The 19,607-nt window shown below is 41.8% G+C and overlaps 1 protein-coding gene across 1 annotated transcript in view; it reads right to left on the bottom strand.

The window, feature by feature from the left end:
* Nucleotides 1–19,607, bottom strand: part of CTDP1 (CTD phosphatase subunit 1) — a 172,754-nt gene that overhangs the window by 43,337 nt on the left and 109,810 nt on the right. Inside the window, exon 12 of the mRNA XM_084618248.1 lies at nt 7,189–7,364. Within this exon, the coding sequence (XP_084474374.1) occupies nt 7,189–7,364 (176 nt within the window). The remainder of the gene's footprint in view (nt 1–7,188; nt 7,365–19,607) is intronic.

Below are 19,607 nucleotides of genomic sequence, written 5' to 3'. Positions count from 1 at the left end.
CAACTAGCAAGACATCTGTACTGCAGAACAAATATTTTTGTAGTGTCTACACTAGAATTTAAAATGGTATTAGTTAACATGTTAATTAATGCATGTTAAACCATGGCTAAGAATTTAATAGTTGAAGTACCAGAACTCTAAAATTTAAACTAGATTAAAATGTATTAACCTGGCTATTACTACAAGCACACCAAAATAGGTATAAAATCAAGTCAGATGCGTCCAAGTCCAAAAAGTATATACAAAACCACATACTGTATCAAAAGGGTCAAAAAACTGGGGGAAGGTTAAAAGTTAATTAACTTAATACACTGTCCTATGCATTTCCTGTTCTGTATGCACCTGTACCCAAGACAGTAAGTCTATATAAAATATTCATAGAGGCCATTTTTGAGAAGAATTCATTTATTTCAGAAGACCTATTTCATCCATTTTTCTTTCTAGCTCTTGTTGGCTGAATAGGTCTGCAAAGATCTCACAGATGACAAGCTCCTGAATACTACTGTATTTTGATTTATGGTTGAGCAAATTGTAAGAAGTTCAGTTTGGACAAATGTTTTAAATGTTAAAACATTAAATGTTTTAATGTTTCTCCGTAAACTCATTAACAGGCCACAGTTCTGCAATAACTCTTTTCAACTTCTCACAACACTGCATCAGATTCCATTTTACATCGAAGATCATGTCAAACACCAGAAAATCTACTCTAACTGCCTCTGTTGTACCCTTATAGCCAAGAAGGGTTAACCAGGGCTCCAAATAAAGTCATTAATGAATGCCACTCAGAGCACTAGTCAGAGAGCGTGCGAGACACAGTATAATTTTATATATATTTCTCTATAATTATGCAAAGACACTGAATTAAGAAATTATATTTTAATACCAAATGCTGATTTACTGTATATTACTGCTTTTCAATATACAATATTAAAGCATTTGTTAGACAGCTTCTCCTGCTATTTGCTGTATTTAACCCTCTGGCACCAGTATCGTCAATATTCCGGTTTGCAAACACTGCTGGCAATTAGTGCCAAACGGTTAATTTGATAGGACTCAAAGGATTTCCCTTTGATCTTACTGACAGTAGAGCATTTTGGAGTAGGAATCCAGAATGTTATCTTCTGTAGGAATAAATGGATTAGTTTAAGAGACTTCAGAAAGCTTTTATCAGTGCTGAAAGCCACAGTATTAATTCTTCTATGTAGGGATTTTGGATAATACTAGAGCTTTTAATTAAAACAGGTTTCTAAATGGTACCTACTTTATTTTTAATGTTAACAATGCACACTCATTTCAAATTGACAGTTCTCTTAATTAAGAATGAATGGTTAAGTATATTATGCTGCACATACTCAGAGCCCCTCTCCTCTTAAAGCCCTTGCCAAAATCTCTTTCAAACAGAAGTGACACTAAATTCTGAAGAATAGCCTGCTCACGTGAAAATAGCAAGATGTTCTGCCAACTGCAACACTTGTGGTCAGAAGAGGATCCTGGATTTCATTCTCGAGTGTGTCACTACTGCCACTGGAAAAAACTAACCGAAGCTGCAATAATTTTTAAATTGCTGACTTATTCCACATAAAAGGAACCCAGTTTGTTAACAGACTGTTAGAAATGTGATGCACTCCAGTCATTTTAAAGCACTCTTCTAGGTGCTGCAATTGTGAATTTCATTTATAATATCAGGAATATTTTCCCCTGCCAAGTTACATTTATGATACAACAGGAATCCATCTATCCCTTCAAAGTTGGGCAATATATACAGAAATTTCGTTTGGTATTTTTAATTCTGGATCTTTCAAAAATTATTTTTGAATAAAGTCATTAAAAATATTACGCTTAATTCAGGAGTGCTGCGCAATACCCATAAGTCTAAATACAGTAGTTACCATTAACAGTATGGCATTTTCCAACAACTCTCATCTAGAGTTACCACAGTTTTCTACACTTAGAACAGGAAATAGCTGTGTGAGCAGTTGGCAACCTATTTAGTGGCATCCACAGCACAAACAAAACCTATACTAGGATATAAAATAATTTTATTCTTTCAAGTTAGTGAAAATGTGAATGTATATTTAGAACTATTAAAAAATATATAGTTCAATAATTTTAAGGAAATAATGTAATAATTACACACCAGAGTCTTGAGTATTAATCCTTGTCCTCTGTGGAAAGATCATGAACTACAGTAACCATGCCTACAGAAAGCATTTTAAATACTTGACTTTTATCAATACAGTATTTAAAATAAAAAATCAACAACAATGTTGATATCTTTTATAGAGAGTTTATGAGAAGGACACTTACCCTAAAATTACAAGTGATAAAGAGAAATGTGTTTTCACATAAATCATAATGAACATGACTGGAGTAAGTTATGAAATGATTTGGACCTGATTAGTAATTTGACACAATTAAACAAGAACTCTGATCAAATTTACAGGGGGTTATCTTATTTGCTGCACTTCAGCAATAAGGAGTTCCTAGAGGTCTGTGGCCAAGCTGATTGCTACAAGGGGAGGATTTCCCCTCAGGGCTCTTTAACCTTGTAGGGTTTAGTATTCTGTGTTTTCCCTGCTAAACCCTGCTATTAATTACCTTGAAAGGCAAGTAGTAACCCTTAAGTAGGGAATACCAGAATGGCTGCACAAAATGCTGTACTGATTACTTATTTTCTATTCAAATTACAATAAAGGATTCAGAGTAGCAGCCATGTTAGTCTGCATCTGCAAAAAGAAAAGGAGTACTTGTGGCACCTTAGAGACTAACAAATTTATTTGAGCATAAGCTTTCGTGAGCTACAGCTCACTTTATCGGATACATGCAGTGGAAAATACAGTAGGGAGATTTTATATACAATTGTTTCATGTTTTCTGTGTATATAAAATCTCCCCACTGTATTTTCCACTGCACGCATCCGGTGGAGTGAGCTGTAGCTCATGAAAGCTTATGCTCAAATAAATTTGTTAGTCTCTAAGGTGCCACAAGTACTCCTTTTCAATAAAGGATTCAGTACACAATGCTGAATTATGGATGGATACGCCAGGACAAATTGATCTCATTGCTGCATCCAGCAAGCACATTGCACTTGCGTTCTGAAGTGTGCTGACACCCTGAACTCTGCAGTTTTGGCCCAACACCTTAAATTGTTCAAGCTCTGAGACCTAACCCAGCACAGCATGGTTTGATCAAAAAGGAAATATGGGAAAAGGGACTTGCTAACAGTTATACCATAGATACAGTAATTAAATGGCACTAGAACTAGATCTCATTAACTAGTTATAGTTTAAATAAAAGCAAAAGTAATATAATCCCAAAATAAAGTAATCTGATTCAACAGCATGCAATCAATGCTGATTTTATGACAAAACAGGTTTTCTTAAATAATGTAATTGTTCCATACCAGACAGAGTAAGCTTGTTTTTCAGCTGAACTGAGAAACAGAGGAAGTAGTGCAAAAAAGATGTCTATAAGGCACCTAATTCCCCTATTTTGCACCTTCAAGGCTGCCATTAAACTCAGAAATCAGCTTTAAGGGCGCAGTATATTATGACCAGCTGTATATAGCCCACAGGGCTGCACTGGCAGCCAAGAATAGTTGAAAGGAGAGGTGCTCTGCCAACTTCCACTTCCTCTTCCCCTCCCCATCTATAAACACCCAATATGCTAGGGGTTGTAAAGGAAAGGGAAGCAGAACCATTACAATGGCTCTGTACCACCTGGGGATCCTCCCAGACTGATTGAGCACTCCAGTGGTAGGGTTGCCAACTTTCTAATCACACAAAACCGAACACCCTTGCCCCGCCCCTTCTTTGAAGCCCTGCCCCTTCTCTGAGGCCCGCCCCACTCACTCCATCCCCCTTCCCACTGTCGCTCACTCTCCCCACGCTCACTCACTTGCTCATTTTCACTGGGCAGGGGTGCAGGGGCTCAGACTCTGGGGTGGAGCTGGGGGTGAGGGATTTGGGTGTAGGAGGGTGCTCTGGGCTGGGGCAGGGGGTTGGGGCGTGCGGAGGGGAATGAGGGCTCTGGCTGGGGGTGCAGGTTCTAGAGATGAGGAGCTGGGGGTGCAGGAGGGTGCTCCAGGTTGATATCGAGCGGTTCGGAGAGGAGAGGGGGATCAAGGCTGGGGCAGGGGGTTGGAGCACAGGAGGGGGTGCAGGCTCCAGGAGGTGCTTACCTCAAGCAGCTCCCAGAAACAGTGGCATGTTCCCACCTCCTGACTCCTGTGCGGCAGCGTGGACAGTTAGCTCTGCATGTTGCCCTGTCTGCAGGTGCTGTCCCCGCAGCGCCAACTGGTCTCGGTTCCTGGTCAATAGGAGCTGCAGAGCCAGCGCTTCAGGCGGGGGTAGCGTGCAGAGCCCCCGGCTGCTCCTACGCATAGGAGCCGGAGGAGGGACATGCCGCTGCTTCTGGGAGCCAAGCGGTGCCGTAGTAGGCAGGGAGCCTGCCTTAGCACCACTGTGCAACCGACCTGACTTTTAACGGCCTGGTCAGCAGTGCTGACTGGAGCCGCCAGGGTCCCTTTTTGACAGGGCATTCCGGTCAAAAACCAGACACCTGGCAACCCTGGCCAGGTAACACCTTGCTCACAAACCTTTGCATGTAAGTGATATAAAGGGACCATAGTGGAGAATGAGGGTCAAATATGTATGTCTTGCTTTGTTTTATTATAAAGAATTATATATTTAGTAATAAACTAAGGCTATGTCTAAAATGCAACCAGATAGGTGATTAGCAGCTCATGTAGACATATCCACACTAGTTTTAATCTAGCTGTCTTGCTAAAAAGAAAAGTGAGGACATTGTGGTGAAGACTTCAGAGCAGGCTGCAAAAGCAAGTATACACCCAGGAGGGTTTGCCAGGTTTGAGTAGCCTGTGCTGAAGCCTGCATTGCTGCACCCTCACTTCTATTTTTGACAAACCAGTTAGATGAAAGCTAATGCAGGTACTTCTGCTTGAGCTGTTTATCACACCTCTACCTGAAATGCAGACAGAAGCCGAAGAGATTGACTGTACAATCCAAAATCAGTTAATACCAAAAGATCAGTGCAATTTCAGGGGTTGTCTACACTATTCCTTGCAGTTTGCCCGAGTAAGCATTTTTAGTGTAGCCCTTACATGTACTCGGTCACACCAACTTACTTGATTAATTTAAGTGATCATATATATAAGATTAAGTGTAAAACCAGGATAGCAAGTCCTACAGAGGCTTTCTATATAGCTCCTCAACACTGACTAACCCATAGCAAACTGGCTGTCCCAGCTGCGGCGCTCCTCAAAAGCATCAACATTGTCATACCATGTGGTGGTTTCCCAACATACACACTTGTACCACTAAAATACCAGTGAATTCATTTATGGCCTAATTCACATACGACTATAGGACACTAAAATGTACAGAAGCACACAGTGAAGGGTTAATGTCTAGCTATTCCACCTGGAAGCAGGCGGGGCACACCCTGACTGTTTCCTAGGAGCAATGCACACATTGCTCTATCCAAGGACAAGGGCTAGATATGAACCCTGAGAACTTGATTGTTTGGACAGTAACTGTGGGAGGTTTCTTTAGCCTGGGCTCAAGGCCTGAGAACCAGGATTGTAGTAGATAGAGGATGGTAACTAAGCATATGAATCAACGTCATACATTCCTTTGTGTAGCAGTGTGTAATGCTTAGGGGGAGAAATATAATAAAAGGAGAAGGTGGAAGGCAGGGGGGGCAAAACAGCCCATCTCCGCTGACCAGCCTGTTTGCTTGCATAAAGCTGTGTTCTGTCTCATCACTGAACCGCAACAACACAGCTACCATTTAACCCACAGACTGAGATGCTTCAGTCAATTACAGTAAACTCACTCTGTATAGAAAGATTTCTCCGAGTTATGATAAAATATAAATTTTTTAACAGGTGATTTAGACAATCAAAAGTTGACAGCTTTAAAATTTACATTTCTCTTCCATTACAGAGAAATGTATTTGCCTCCAATATGACAGCTGCAGACTTAAGTTGTTGATGTGGGATTTAAGAAATCTAAGTTCTTATAAATGTAATCATCTAAATGGAAACCCAAAGGAAAGCAGAGGGAAGGCATAATGAGCATCCTCACGTCACATTTGATTCTTTACTATTTGGTGGTAAATGGATACTGAACCTCTATCAGTTGGAATTTTAAGACAATAAATGGTCTCATCTTGAAGGTAATACTTTATTTGTTTTTATATAGCTGCGGACTTAGAAAAATTAAGTTTTAGTGGGCTTCAAATGTAGGGCTATTCAATATAGCATTCCTTTATTGTGTTTATGATTTAATGCTAACTCTGGTTTTACTATAAAATTGGTTGATAGTGTTCCCTCTAATTTTTTCCATCCATGTGCAGAATGAATTTTATGTGCACCATATTGTGGTAATGTGCAGATGTATGCCACCAGTAGAAACCAAAAACCTAGATATAATATATATTTTTAAAAAGTTACCATAGGGATAATTACTCCAGCCAGGACAGGTTAGGTGTTTTAGAGCACATTATTCAAAGAATTAAATTTAAGTGTAAGAGAAATAAAAATTATGAAATGAATAGACCAGTCAAAAAACTAAACCAACACACTTTGAAAGAAGTATCAAGAAGTAACACCACCACCACAAGTATGTGTTGGGAGGTGACAGAGGGAAAGAGAGACGCATTGCTCCTTTAAGTACACTGCCCTTTTAAGTAGATAAGCACGTTCAGACAAGAGCAGCTGCCAGCAAGCTCCCTCCGTCCTGAGACCTATCGTGTTTCTGCCCTCCTGCCCCTTCTTCCCCCCTCTCCGGCTCTGTGGAGATGGGGTACAGGGGTGGGAGGAGGGGGACACCCTGACATCAGCGCCACCTCCCCCCCTCTGCACAGCAAGCAGGAGGCTACTGGGAGCAGCTCCAAGGCAGAGGGCAGGAGCAGCATGGCAGTGAGGGGAGGGACACCTGAAGTGCGCAGCACTTCATAGCCTGCTGGGTGGCCACCCAGCTTAGAGCGGACTTTGGTCACAAGGGCTGGGGAGGAACTGTGCTTATTTCTTATGAAACATTTACTGTAGAAAACTCCAATTCTTTGTTTTTAGAAGACTGTATATAAAGCATAAGTGAATCCCATTTTAAATATTTTGTTGAATTTCTTATATAAAAACCACTCTTACATTTGACAAACTCATACCTGGGGATACTGCCTGTTAAGCTCCTTTCACTTGATGAGGATGATGATCCAGGCCTCTCTTCTATCTTCATTCCTAGCGATTCTGTTGCACTACTCTGTGGTTTCTCTCCTTCCTCTTCTGTCTTCTTTTTCTCACTGTCACTATCATCACTGCCTTCTCCTAAGATGTCATCAACCTGCCAATTGGTCAAGAGTCAGTATGTGCTCTACTGAGTTATTAATTATATCACTCTCTCACACAGTTACTAGACTTGTCTTAATTATCCATTTTAAAATGTCTTATAAACAGCTTTCTTGCTCTTTTTGCTTAAAAAAAATGAAGTTCAAGTTAAAGGTTTCCACAGTAATCTTGACAACATTTTTATGCAGATTACACTAAATTTATATTCATGCAAGTATGATACATACTAAGCTATAGTAACCACCACCACCACCACCAATATAATTCCATTTTAATGACTTTTAAAATAATGTATAGGAATTCTATAGAAACAGCCATGAAGCCATATTATTGATTCTTGGTTATATTATTGGTAATGGGCAAACTCTTTAGAAATTAAAGGGACAAACTTTGCACCACCACCACAGTGTACAGCGGGTCATCTGTTCAAAAACATATATTGAAGTACATCTTCAGTTAATAAGAATTTTTATTTTTTCAGGCATTCCTATTTAAAAACCTAATTTTAGCAAAAGGTTTTTTTCCAAATGATACTGTATGACAGGAACTGAAGATACAGAAGACACTGTTTTAATCAGATTCTGTCTACTTGCTTGCCATTTAAGAAGGCAAGCCTATCAAAACGTTTCTACATTTAATTAAATAGCAGTTTGTCTTTTGCTTCTAAGAAGTTAGCATGGATTTTATGCTAGTCTAAAATACCCTTATTCATTCTAGGTTTGCAGCTGCAGAAATAAACATTAAAACACAACAAATACATGTGCTGTGTTGAGATGCCTCAAGAGGTTCCATACTTTTAAAAATAAGCATTTGAACTACAGGTGGGGAAGAAGTAAGAAGGTGTAGATGGTGTTGCCACACACTACTTCTCAATGCGAATGGTAGTGGGCAATGAGAAGGGAAGCAGGACTGTTGGGTTCTCTGGGACAAGTGACTGCAACTCTACTGAACCTTAAATTTTCTTCAGAAAGCAACATGTCCTGGCAGCAGTGAAAAAGAAGGTGGGTTAAGGCCCCAACTCCCCCAGACTATCAATGGTCTAACCATTTTCAATGCTCAAATCCATAGCATGCTAGTATTTTTAGGCCTACCGGGGTCATCTTATTCCCATGACTGACCAAGGTCACAGCCTGCTGCAGAGCTACTGTAGGAGGCAAACACCAGGCCTCAAAGAAATGCCTGGATTTTTCTAATCCCCCTTCTCTGTTTAAGCCAGGATAATGCCAAATTCAAAGGAAAAAGGGGGAATACACTAACTCCTGACTTCTTTGGGGTTAGGATAACCAACATCCCTGTAATGTCTTGGTGCTAAGCCCAGACCAGTGAGAGGTCTCACTGCCTCCCTGTAACCCTGGGTGCCTTCCATGTTCTCCTGCTGTGTCTCTCAATCGGAACACCAACAGACAAGCATGTGGTTCCTTGAGTTTCTCTGTGCTGTGCAGCCCTGGTTCAGAGGTCTGACCCTAGCACCCTGCCTGCAACACAGCAGCCCCAGCCGCATCTCCACCAGCAAGTTACTACTTGCAAGGTGACCCCAACACATCCCCAATCTCAAATTTCCCCCAAAATGTCTGCCCTGAAGTGTCCCACTCCCCCCTGGAACACTCAGGGATGTAAAGTGGGTCATTGGTCCTTTAAAGAGACAAAAAACACAGCTTATTACTTTAACAAGAGTTCATCACTTAAATTCAAAACACAGCAGTGTTTACTCTTAGATTATAAGTAAAACAAGTTTATTTACAGAAGAGCAAGGATTATGTGATACCAAGTAAAGGAAATAAGGGTAGATCAGTTATAAGCAAATAAAAAAGTGAAGAACACATCTAAAAGCCTGAAACTTAATCTAGTAAAATACAGTCTTTGTTCAAGACTGTTTCTCTCACTCTTGTCTTCTTTCCAGCTTTTTACTGGCTGGCCTGACCAGGACCCAACACAGAGATCAAATTGCTTGGTTTCTTTGTCTCCTGAAGGTGAAGGATAATTTAGGGAGTGGTTTCCCCTCTCTTTATAGATCTGTCTGAAATATATTCTTCTGAAGGATACCACCAGATAAAGTTCACCAATGCATGCCGAGTAAATGATCCATAAGGTTTGGAGGATAAGGCTCCATGTTGGTTCCTCCCACGCTGGTGGCCGCTACTACGGAAATGATCTATTCCTGCTATAACCTCTAATATGAATGAAGAGCCCATGGAATTTAGCTACAACTGGTTTGAGATTGTGGCCACTTTCCTTTGTTTGGCAAAAACCTGTTTATCAATGCCCCTTGACATGCATGCCTGGTTTAAACACCTTTTAGTCAGGGACTTTAAAGCCTAGTATTCGTGAGTATCCATAATTTCACGTACAGCATTGTTACATATATTGTACAGTGATATTATGACCCTTGTGTTAATTTTTAAATGGCATCTCACCAGGCATATTTTGTACAAATGTAGGGTGTGAATACAGGGGTGGCTAGGGTCATAACCCCCTTCCCGAAATAGTTTTTGTTTCCACTGTGGGAGAGAAGCAGCCGCCAAAGTAGCAATAATGTAAACTGAAGGCAAATCAATTATACCATGTGCCCACATGCCCACCACTGCTTTAGGGTCTGAAAATATGCACTTGAGACAAACCACACGATTACTCCCAAGTTCCAATATGCCCATACCCTGTTCTCAAAGGCTATGAATGCCCCCACCTCCTTAACCTGACAAAAATGACTCTCTACATGCAGTGTGACAAAATATGTATACCTTATGAATCCCAAAGAGAAAGGGCAGGGATTTTGCAGCAGTGGACAGTAGATCAAAAGAGGGCCACTTGCTGTTGATGCTTAAAAGAAATGCTGGGAATTAACTACTTAGAGCCTCAAAGAGAAGTCTAGGTCATTTTAGCCCTCCAATCATACTAATTTTAGCTCAAAAATCAATTTAATGTCTTTCAAATGAGGTTGCTTTTGCCACATTGCATTCTAACTCATAGCTCTTTGGCATTTTTACAAAAACAGAAAAAGGAATCAAAATTTCTGAAGTCTTTGAAGATGTTGACAGGCAAGATGAAAACACCCACTAACTCTTCGATGTGGTGTACTTTTAAAAATAGTTTTAATGCCCGACCATTTGGAAAAATATCACATACACACATTTTTCCCAATTATGCCATTTAAAGATAATTTTTTTTAAAAATAAGGGAGATTACAGTACAGTCTATTCTAGGTCACATGGATAACACTCATTTTTATGTGGAAATCTATGAGGAATTTAGGACAGGAGTAACCATGATACAAAACAGCACATTACTCATGTAAATCAGCTCTGTTATATTCAATCCCTCTATTTGGGCCATACATGCTAACCACAACTGAATGTGGTGACTCGTTGCAGGGGGGGATGGAGGGGGGAGAGAGAAAGGGGGACAGGTCTCCTTCTAACTCCCTACTGCATTTGGGTTACAAAGGAGGGGAAAAGGGAATGGACTTACCTGAGTGGACGGTAAATAGCTGGACCAGAGGGGGACAGTGACCCATCAATGTGCACTGGTGGAAGAGGAAGGTATTTATACCCCTGCTATCCAGAAGAAATATTCTCTCTCCGTGATCATTAGCACCCACCCTCCCATCCACAGATCAGAACAGAATCAGGTTTTTATCATCTACTGTGGGCGTGCGCTAGTCATCTTTTTTTTTTTGGGTGGGGAGCATGCCAGATTGGCTGAGGGGGGTGGGGTTGTTTGCCTTCCCCACAGCGGTCTGGGGAGGTAAAGAGGTTAGATCAAGATGTCACAACTCAATAGGCAGCCGGTGTCCCCTATGCAAGTACATGTTCACAGAGGGGATACAATTCTCTGACAAACGTGTGTTGAAAGGGGATTTACAGGATGGTATCCCATAAGGAAGATGGAAAGAGAGGGGCTGGAGCTCCTAATATCCAGCACAGCATGGAGACATACACCCCTTCTAGTCTCTCTTAACTGTCATATGATGGGAGGCTGACAGGTCGCAGAAATGGTCTGGGTCAGGGGCGTACAAAGGAATAAAAAGTTGGCCGCTTTTGGAGGGGCACTGTGTGTCTCTCACAGCCGGAGGACCTGGTTGTCCCCAACCATGGAGCTGGCACTCTCCCTTCCTCCCACAGACAGAGGAGCTCACTCTCACCGGGCAGCTGGAAGAGCTAGATCCAGGGCCAGAGGAGCTGCCATCTCCTGCCCTCTCCCATAGGAGTTCACTCTCCCCCAGCCCCAGAGGAGTTCTGTGCCCCTGCTGATTGCGGGGGGTGGGCTGTGCCCTTGCTTGCTCACCTTGTGCATGCTCCTAGTCTGGATGGTACCAGGATGGGAAGGGTAAGAGCTGATGGCAGCCCTCCCATGCAGGTGGAAACAATTAAGGAAAGAATGACAACCTGCACTCTACAATTTATTGTTGGTATTCCCAGATATGTTGAGTGAATAAAGTTGCAGCCTAATTAAACATCCATTGCTTCTTCTCTTTCATCCTTTGTGGCCAGGACAATGAATCTCCCTAGAGGATAATTTCTCTTGCAAGTCCCAAACAGGAGGTGTGAAATCTTAAGACCAAACGCTACCCAATGATACACTGCACTGAGAGCGCTCCCTGTTTTATTTCGCTTATTTTAAGTGTGGCTGGTGTCACTTCAGAAGAGTGTCAGTGGGAAGACAAATAAAAACCTTTCTAAAGTAATTTTAATAGTAATGGATATATTATAAATACCTGAATGCAATAGCTAGAAGAAAAAACAGGCTGCAGTTCTTGAAAATATATAGACACAGGTAGTAACACACTTCCTTCTGAGATCTCAAACCAACATGTGAAGCAGAGGAAAGGATGGAGAGTGTAGCTGGCAGAATATCATGCAGTGAAACCAGCATGCTTACCTCCCAATCCTCTCCTTCAGAACCAGAGAAGTGCCTGCCTCTGCTTCCCAGAGGAAGCAAAAAAGGACAAGTCTTTCTCCCCTTCTCTCTCTCACACACACACATTCTCCCCCCCACCCCCGGCCCCACTTTTCAGTGGAGAGACATCTATTGAAGAGGCCAGGTTAAAAGGAAGAAGGGAGAGGAAAAGAGAAGGGTCTTGAGAGACTCAGGACCTTGTTTGATTTCCCCTCCTGGCAGGTTGTACAGATAGGCCAGAGACGATGAATGTAGAGGCAGATCACAGGGCTCATAAAGATTTGTAAGAGGGACCTCTGTGGGACAGTTTCACTGACCTCTTTAGAATCCCTCCCTCCCTCCCCCACACCATTTGTGGCAGTTCAGAGAGAAAGGAAGTGATTCTTCCCAGTCCCCTGCCTGAAAGATGAATACTGGAGGACCCAGACCCTCCATACTTAGCCACTGTTGTTTCAGAGAGCAGCTGCATATGCTACTTTCTGCTGCTGCTTCTCCTGAGCTTATGTTGCTAGGAACAGGTGTCTCAGAAGGAAGGGGTAAGAGGAGAGGAATAGTGGCAGCCTCACAACTATCTAAAAGTAAAGAGACCATACCTATTTTTGGAATTAGTAAAATAATTTAAAAGGCGTGACAAACGATGCCAGCTACGATTCAATTATTTATGGCCCTGAGCTGCAACTTTAACTTTAAACATATGAGATAAGGCTACTGCATTCATTGTATAATGTAACAGAAGAGGATAGCAGCCCATATTATCCTATCCTTTTGTAGAGCGACTTTTATACAAAGTGAAATTTTACAGGTTAACTAGCGTACATTGATTAAACCCTGTTTTGTACAGACACTTTTGTTGACACTTATGCTGTAATATCTTTGCACTGAAAGATTTTGTTTACCATCTCATCTTGCTAACAAAACCTGTAAAAGAGCCATAATGCATATTTTCAGCAACTACATGTGACCTCATACACCAGTAATGTCTTCATTACAACATTAGGCAGAAACTGTGTTATGTAGGAATTGACTTGTCAGATCAGACCATCGGTCATCTAGTCCAGCATGCTGTTGGAAAGTACCACACAGAGATGATCACTAGGGGCACAGAAAAAAAGACTGAAAAAACTGGATTGGAGAGCAAACAAATTTGAAAGGACAAGATGAAAAGTAGATAAAATAATAAATGGCATACATAAAGGAAATCAGGACTCTGTTCTCCTTGTCTCACAGCACAAAAACAACGGGACATTCAACAGAACTGAAAGACAGCAAATTCAAAACCGATAAAAGGAAATGCAATTTCCCACAATGCATAATTACACTATGGAACTCATTGTCACAGGATGTCACTGAGGCCAAAAACGTAGAAAGACAAAAAGATATTAGGCATTTATATGGATAACAGGGATATCCAGTCAGAATAGAAAATATGAAGAAAAGAGCTCTGGAAAGGTTTATTTAAAAAAGCCTCAATTATGTACCTCTAGTAGCTTAGTAAGATTAAAAAACATATTAAATGAATATGACTAGTTAGGAAAATTACAAGAGCCATCTACTTCCCTCTTGATTAAAGTGAAATTTACAATTAGCTTGACTAAGGGATAAACTATCTGTACAGTATGCCACTGCATAAATAAGGAGAGTGAGAGTGTATTTTAGCATCTTCCTCAGAAATATCTAACATTGGCCATTGGTCTGACTGATAAAGATAGTTCTGTTTTAATACAGTGATTCTTATGTTCATGATACAGCAAACAAAGAACTAATGAGATGAATATCTCAGAAAATTTATTTTATTAATGTTTTCCTAACGAAACTGCCTCAGTGGAAAACAAACATTCTTCCAAAACCAAAAGAGCTAATATACCATGACAATCTAAAGAAAGATACCTAATAGACAGAAGTCTGGTACAGTACTAAGTATACTTTATATATTTGTATGAGGTATTAGAATTTAAATTTTCTTATGACAAACAGATGGCACATGGTACAAAACTAACTCACTCAGCAAAACTTTGTATATATTTTAAGTCCTTCCTGAAAGCTTAAGTCTAGCTTTCAGATAAAAACCTTTACGTACTAAGCAATATAACTACAAACTACAGAATTGATGACTACCGAAGTTAAAAATTTTGCAAGGCTGCAGAGAAATCTATCACTGCTCCAATGGATATGGAAATGTATTTTAACAACACTAAGTGACATGGTCAATGAGGTGAAGTTATTGTATACCGTGTTATAGGACTTTCCTATAGGAATATATTGATCTAGCTTAATAGGGGGCTGAGAGAAAAGTAGGAAAACATCGTAAGAGCTACAGGTAAGCAGCCTCCCAGCAAACACTGGTGGCTACAGGCAGAAGTGACAGTTGTTCTGCCAATGCTGGGAACCAAGAGATCAAAAGGGCTATAAACAGTTAAAAAGCCACTGTCAGGAAGTGAAGTGGGTGTCAATTTTTAGGAGCCATCCAGGGGAACACGCTGATACAGAGTCTCTCTGTGCAGAAGTCTAAAGAAGTTGGGGCCTTCCCCAAATCCAGGGATTAGTAAACCCTAGGGAAGGCAGGCATCTCTCTAGACTTGTTTATTGCTCTAGGATCTGTTCTTTCTGAAATTTTGTTCTAAATAAATAATACTTTGATATTACTCCTGGTGGCAACAGAACTTCAGAGTCTGAGCTTAGGTTAGATCTGCTGAAATAAATCACCCCAAGACCCATTTGGAGATTCACTGGGAGGAGAGGGCTTGACCCTTGGACAATTCAGCAATGGCCACAAAAAGGTTTGGCAATGGGCAAAAGGATCGAGCCCTGTGTAGGTAGAATGCCAGTGCATGGCAGACATTAAGGGAGTATAGGACCCTGTCAGTGTGGGAGGTGTACAGTTTGGGGTGGAAAACAACTGGTGGATACACTGATTCAGGTGGAATTCTGATACCACCTTTGGGAGGAATTTATTGTGTAGCCATAAGGACACCTTGTCCTTGTGGAATATAGTGTGTTGGTGAGGGTCTGTCATCATGGCTGCTAGTTCACTTATCTGCATGGCTGAAGTAATAGCTACCAGGAATGTCACTTTCATCAAGAATTGGGAGAGAAAGCAGGATGCCAACAATTCAAAAGGTAGCTTTGTGAAGGTGGAGAGAAAGAGATCAAGGTCCCACATGGGTGTGGACTTCAGTACTGGTGAAAAGATATTGAGTAAACCCTTCATGTAGCAGATGGTGCTGGGGTGTGTAAACAATGAGGTGCCATCCACAGGAGGGAGAGATAGGCACTGAGTGCTGCCTCTATAGAGTTGAGGACTCCGCCTGATGTTTTGAGGGTGAGAAGGTAGTCTAGGACAACTGGTAAAGATACTGTGCCCAGTGAGTGGTGGTGAGCCCATACTATGAAGCTACCTTTAGTTTGGTAGCATGCCCTGGTGGATTCTCTCCTGCTCTGAGTAAGGATTTTTCATACTGGGGAGGAGCATGCCTTGTCTACCTTCGACCCCCATACAAATACCATGCTGTGAAGTGAAGAATGCCTTGATTGGGATGCTAGAGCCTCCCCTGATCTTGTTAGAGTAGATCAGGGACTGTGCGGTGACAGAGTAGTGTGCGGGTAGAGAGTCTGAGGAGGTCTGTGAAGCAGAACTGATGGGGCCAGAATGGGGCTATGAGTATCATGGTGGACTGGTCCTAGTGAATCTTGTGGCAGGAGGGGAATGGAAGGAAAGGCATAGCACTGATTGCCTGTCCAGGGGAGGTGGAGAGCATTGCCCTGTGAGTCCTCCCTTACTGCTCTTTTAGAATAGCTGGGCAGCTTTTGGTTCTTGTGTATGGCAAAGAGGTCCCACTGGGAGTGTGCGCCCCATTTCTCAAAGACACACCGTAGCATGGTGTAGCTCCCACTTGTAATTGAAGTAGAGTGTCCTGGCTGAGCGAGTCGGCCAGGGAATTATGGGTGCTTGCGAGGTACGTGGCTTGAAGTGTCACATGGGTTTTGATGCACCAGTTTCAAAGGCAGACAGACTGAGTAGAGGGAGGGAAACTTGGCACTGTCCTGCTTGTTGGTGTGCACCACTGTCACAATGTTGGAGAGAAGTTGAATGTGGGAGAGACTAAACAAGTGAGGGAAAGGACTGACACACCACATGGACTGCCTGCAGTTCTAGCACATTTATGTGCCCCCTGTGGCATCTACAGTTCCTGGGCCGTGTGGCAGTCCAGGTGGGCTCCCCAACCCCCAAGGGAGACGTGTGTTTTGATTGTGGCGTGTGGTACGGGAGGGGTGAAGGGGATGCCTACCATGACTTTGGAAGGATCGGGCCACCATGCTTAGGAGGGCAGCACAGTCCGGGGAACAATGACCCTTGACTCCATACGCTGTGCTCGGTCTGTAGATGGAGAAGCTAGAGTCAACACATATGGAGATGTGCATGCAGTGTAACATAGGTGCAGGTGTCCATATGTCCAAGGAGAGACAGACAGCCAGACCACAATGTGAGGTCTGGGATGCAGGTTCGCAATGATTGTCATCCGTGTTGTGACGCGGTCTGCTGGAAAAAAACCTCTTGCTCCGATGGAGTTGTGCTGCGCTCCGATAAAGTATATCGTCTATGTACGTATCAACACTGACTTCTCCTCGTTGATACAAATACCTATCAATGCCAGGAGAGTGCGAGGATTGTGGAGGTCACTTCCTGGAGCAATAGTACCACGAGAAGCCAGTCGTTGAGGTAGGAGTATACTGAGTAGCCAAGGTGGCCTATGTGGGCTGCTACCACAGCAAAGACCTTTGTGAACACTTGCGGAGCTGGTGCTATGCTGAACATGAGGACCCGAAATTGACTGTGTTGGTGTCCTACCCAAAAATGGAGAAACTTGTGGTGGGGGTTTGGTGAATATCCATGTGGAATTAAGTGTCCTTCACATCAAGAGCCACGAACCAGGCTCCCTGGGGGAGGGAGTGAATCGATGCCAGTGTAACCATACTGAATTTGGACCTTCTGATAAAGGTATTCACCACCTGAAGATTTGGAATGGGGTGGCACTCTCTACCCTTCTTTGGGATGAGGAATTACAGTGAGTAGAAGCCTCGTCCTTTGTAGTGAGGTGAGACAGGCTCTATGGCTCCTTTGAGGAACAGAGCATCTGCTTCTTGTTGGAGAATGCATTGAAGGGATGGGTCCCCAGCGACAGTCTGGAGGGTGGTGATGTTGATGAGGTGGGAATGAGAGAAATTCTATGGAGTATCCAGTACCCAACTTCTCATGGTGATATTGCCCCAATTGTGGGCAAATAGGGCAAGATGGCCCCCAAAGACTATATGGGGCGCCGCACATGGCATCGGGGGAGGTTTGCAGGTCTCGACCTGCACGCCAAAACTGAGCTTTTGGTTACTATTGGGAGAGAATAAAAGAGGTGGCTGTGGTGGAGGCGGGGAAGTGCGGTTGTCAAGAACGGTGCCGCCTACGTGGGACCTCCTGCTGGCGCTGTGGTAGCAGGCTGGGTAGACAGCATGTGGGCATGGAAGGAACGGTTGCCTCTGCTGTGTCTCAGGACCGGGGTATACATACTAAGGGACATTAGTATGGCCTGGAGTCCTTCAGTGAGTAGAGGGATTCATCTGTCTTTTTGTAGAACAACTTGTGCTTGTCGAAGAGGAGGTCCTTGGCTGTATTTTGGACCTCCCTGGGAAAGCCAGACGACTGTAGCCATGAGTCCCAGCTCATAATGACCGCGGTTGCTAGAGAGTGAAAGAATGTGTTGGCCATGTCCACAGTAGCCTGGAGTCCCACCTTGGCTATCAGTTGCCTCTCATCTACCAGTGCCTGGAATTGCTGATGTTGGTCTGGTAGTAGTTTATCCTTGAATTCTGCTAGCCTATTGTAGTTATTAAACAGTTCTTGCAACTTTATGAACAACACTGGAATAAATTAATAAGCTTGCCTATGTAAGTATCCGCAAGCAAAACCATACCACATAGCATGTGTTTCAAACGTATTGGTACAATAATCAGTTTTCAAAATAGAGGAAACATTTTCAAAAAAGTGGTTTGACCTGTTGAGTTGTACAGAAAATTGAGTCATTAACAGTATCTTCAGTTTCTGCTTATAGTGTTAGAATGTCAGTCTAACAGAAATGCTGCTCATAGCATTTTAGAAGAAAGCTTTAATTAATACTAAAGCTTTTTATTGACATACAGTCCAGTGATTGTTGGTTTATTTAAATACCACTGCATAGCTGCTAAAGACAGTAAGGAACATCTGTCTTACATAATACAGAAAGTATGATTCACGTTAAAAAAGAAAAAGTGATTCATCCCCAAAGGTTACTGCTTAAGGTCTCCCTTCAAGAGGACAAATTGTGTGTCTTTTAGCAAACAGAATTAAAAGCCTTCTGACAGTTCCTTGAAGTACTTGCCTAAAAAGGCAAACAAAATTAAATAAATAATCCAACACTCAACCAAAAGAAAATTAAAGATACTTCATTTCTTGTCTTTGAGAAAACTAGCCCAACACCGCTTCATGCACATATAAAATATGAAAGACAAATAACACCTCCTAGTTCAAACAGAGCACCAAAGTCTTTGTTGAAGAGAACATGCAAAATCTCTTCCACAGTGTCAAACAAACCATTTTCACTGGAAAAGTGGTTCACTTTAGAGGCAAAGTAATTTTATAGTCAAACTGAATTAAGATATTGGAATGGTTTACCAGTATTTTAAACAAATTAAAAGAAGAACGGTGAAGAAAAGCAACACCACTTTATTGGAGGACAGCTGTAGAAAGGTTTTAGCATAAAAGGGTTAAGGTTCTCAGGTTGGCTAAGAAAAATATATGCGCTCTGTAACTAGTGTAGGCGGTTAAGCCAACGTAACAAGGCCTTGAAAAATAAATTCAAAAGTTAAGAGGAATGTGGCATTTAACAAGACAAGTTCTGGAAGCATGTTAAGCTTGGAATACGGCTAATGAGATAAAATAAATGTTTCTGCACAAAAGGCCTCTAAATTATAGAAGACTGTTACAAACTGGTCCTAATAGACAAAGAGAAGTTGTTTTGTTATGTGATAAGCTTATAGTACATTCCAATGTACCAGTGTTATCTTAAAATATGGGTCACTGTAAGATGATAAAATGCTGGGTGCAGCTAGTTTTAAAATAATCTGAAAAGAGGACGAACCACCATACCTTGTTGCTTATGAATGTTTTTTACTATATGGATTTATTATTATTTAGATTTTTAAACATGTTTAGAGCAATTATATAAATATAATTTGAACTTTGGATTTAATACATGAATTTATGGTTAAATTAATGTCTGACAGTACCTTGTAGTCACATAAATTAATAATTCCAACTGCA

Source organism: Lepidochelys olivacea, assembly GCF_965140295.1.
Source record: "Lepidochelys olivacea isolate rLepOli2 genome assembly, chromosome: 2".
NCBI lineage: Eukaryota > Metazoa > Chordata > Testudines > Cheloniidae > Lepidochelys > Lepidochelys olivacea.
This window is presented reverse-complemented; position numbering and strand designations above follow the sequence as displayed.